Genomic DNA, 2,970 nt, shown 5'->3' with positions numbered 1-2,970 from the left:
TGTCATGGACTTACTTCCCTGCTCAGTCAGTGACACTTGAGCAAAAACACTGTCACATTTAGTGGAGTTGACAGAGCCAAAGAGGGTCAGCGCTGAAGGAAAGGAGGAGCATTACCTGGACACCATTCAGGGCACAAGGAGGACAAGGAAGCAGCAGGTGCCCACTGGACTGAGAGCTCACAGGCAAACTTGAACCCCAGGGCACCAACTTTTTAAGCGTCAACTTAGTCCAAAAACAAACCGACAGTTGCATGTATATATGTGCACACATATACAGTAAAAACCACTTTAACAATTGCATCAGAAAGAGTAAGAAATGATCAATCATATGTTAAAACCTAAATGTGTAAGATACTGATGAGTGTATGACTCTCTTTAGCATCACCCCCTCGATCACAAACCTTCCTTAGCCCGCTAGTGTGGAACCCCTAATCGCCTCCCACGCACTCCTCGTGGTCTTCTAGGGCCCTCACCACCTCCCCTCCTCACTTGACTCCCATCAGGCGGTTTCTTGGACGGTGAATAACCTAGGAGCCGATGGTGATCCCGATATGGGAGTGGTGCTGAGCAGCCTTCGGGGCCATTTTACAGACACGCACATTCCCACAGTGCACTGGATGCGCACAAATGCAAGGGGTGTGCAGAAGGTATGCTTACACTTCATGTGCGGGACGTGGTGATTTTGTTCACAGAATAGCCTTTTTGTCACACCCAGGCAGAAATGCTGCAGGCGTGACTGTGACATGGTTCTCTCCCCTTTAACGTGGCTGCTCTCCCAAATATGGTTAGGAGTGGTGGCCACGGTCAGTTTTTAAACACTGAGATTACACTGCAGAATTTCATCTTCAACCTATTGAAGTAGGTGGAGAAAAATACTTATTTTTTGTTCGGAAAGCATATCAAGGGGGCATGCAGAGTCCCACAAGAGAAGGCAGAGACCTCAGGAAGCCTCAGGGAAAAGAAGCCCAACAAATGCAAAACTCTAACCCAGTAGGCAATGCCCTTGTAGACAGATGTGAATTGGGCAGTGACATAGACACTGTGTTTTAATGTTGAGATGATTATTTGTACCTTTTCCCACACATCCGTGTGTCTGGGACTCTGTGTGTGGGGGGTGGGCGCACATGCCTGTCCCTTAACTGGCTCCCTGTGGCTGCCTCTGGGCTCCTGCTTTAGCTGGTTCTGCTGATAACTGGTGCCCTCTAGCAATCTCAGCCCTTCCCACCCTTTTGGGAGCATTCCTGCCTCCCCTGAGTTTGAGAACTGGCCATCTCCTCCCTGCTCCAAGGAAGCCATACCTGCTTGGCCAGGTATCCTTGTTTTATCACTGTGCCACTTAACTCCATGGTGCTGAGACTTATTTCTTCCTTGGGACTTGTCTTCTTCTTGTAGCTCTCAGCCTACAAGTGGGAAGGAGAGAGCAGGACTCTGTTACAAAAAGTCCCAGTTCCAGGCGATGGGAGCTACCCCCGGGGAATGGAAAATCCTCAATACGGAAACCCACACCAGCTGGAGTAAAGCTGTCCCCAGAACCGTAGGCCTCTCGCCCATGACTGTGGACCCCCTGTCTTCCTTCCCTCTGCCCTGATGGCAGGAGGAACACGCTCCATAACTTACAAAAGTGTACAGGGCCGTGGAGTCATCCAGGAACTGCTCAGCCAGATCCCCAGAGCGAATGGCTCCCATGCTTCGGGCACCTACTGGCCTAAGGAAGTTCTCCTCCATGAGCATGGAGGCCAGAGTCACAGCCTCCAGACGGTTGACTGCAAAGTTGTTCGAGATGAGCCAGTCCACCAGGGAGGAACCTGCATCAGGGCAAGAGCAATATCAGTTAGATGACAGACTATAGACCAGCCTCCTTGGTGGTTCCTGGGTATGACCTCATTGACCGTGACCTCCTGGGCAGCCTTGGGAACTCTGCCCAAGAACAGACTGAAGGCCACACCAGCTGCTCGGAGCTGTGCCTGCACCCACATGGGGCCATCTCAGGCATCCCGTTGCAGGCAGCTCTGGCCTCAACACAAGCTGGTCAAGTATGGCTGAGTCCCAGATCACCATGCCCCAGGTTTCCACAGCCTGGCCCCACCCCCAGGAGGGGAAGCTCACCTATGAAGGTCTTTTTGTAGGTGCTTCCTTGCTCCATGTTAGGGCTTGGCCGGATTCCACTGCCACTGTCGTGCATCTTGTCCACGATGCGACTACATGGAAGGAAGGCAAAGGAGAAGGGACTTTTGTCCCACTGACAGGCATGAGAAAGCATCCATGGGTCACTGCTAAGGGTATTAAGCAAGTGGCAAACAGTGCTATACACATCACAAAGAAAGACGGGCATTCCATTATGTGTCAGAATTTGAGAAGTAGCGTTTTGGGATCATTTCTTTTCTCCTTGCTCATCTAAATATTCTAATATTTCTATACTAGACAGGTATTGCTTTTGCAGTAAAACTAAAGAGCTGTGACTTTTAATTTCAAAACAAAAGAATGTACAGTAACGATTCTCTATGATCTACTGCATAAAGTCCAAACTCCTTCAGCTACTTCTCAAAGTCATCCATCACTGGAATCCACTTTTATCTGCTGCTGCTCTTCCCTGAAGCCCCCATGGTTTAGCAGTGCCCTAGATGAACGATCAAGATTTCAGAGCCTGGTATGGAGTTTCCTGTGAGCACAGGAATGGACTCACACTGCATCTCTGATGGGTAGGACACTTCTGCTGCCTGGGAGGTTAGGGGGTGTTTCCTGCAGAAGGGCTGTTGCAAATTTCCATGGTGAGAACTCCTTTCGTACATCTCTACTTTATAGTCTCACCTCCACCACTGACCTGCTTTCCTTCTGTTCTGTGGGATGATTCTTGCTACCAATGGAAGATCTTTTCTCATTTTCTATTTACGTACTTGGGTCGGAAAGCCCCTGAGACGTGACCTTGTTATTCCCATTTGCATCTCCTGAGCATCTAGTGCAGTATATGGC

The 2,970-nt window shown here is 49.7% G+C and overlaps 1 protein-coding gene across 1 annotated transcript in view; it reads right to left on the bottom strand.

Annotated features, from left to right (window-relative positions):
* Positions 1–2,970, bottom strand: part of PLEK2 (pleckstrin 2) — a 9,466-nt gene that overhangs the window by 4,460 nt on the left and 2,036 nt on the right. The window contains exons 3-5 of the mRNA XM_023526758.1: positions 2,107–2,198; positions 1,618–1,805; positions 1,299–1,400 (exon numbers count right to left, since the gene is read on the bottom strand). Of these exons, the coding sequence (XP_023382526.1) occupies positions 1,299–1,400; positions 1,618–1,805; positions 2,107–2,198 (382 nt within the window). The remainder of the gene's footprint in view (positions 1–1,298; positions 1,401–1,617; positions 1,806–2,106; positions 2,199–2,970) is intronic.

This window comes from Pteropus vampyrus, unplaced genomic scaffold, assembly GCF_000151845.1.
Source record: "Pteropus vampyrus isolate Shadow unplaced genomic scaffold, Pvam_2.0 Scaffold15, whole genome shotgun sequence".
Lineage (NCBI taxonomy): Eukaryota > Metazoa > Chordata > Mammalia > Chiroptera > Pteropodidae > Pteropus > Pteropus vampyrus.
This window is presented reverse-complemented; position numbering and strand designations above follow the sequence as displayed.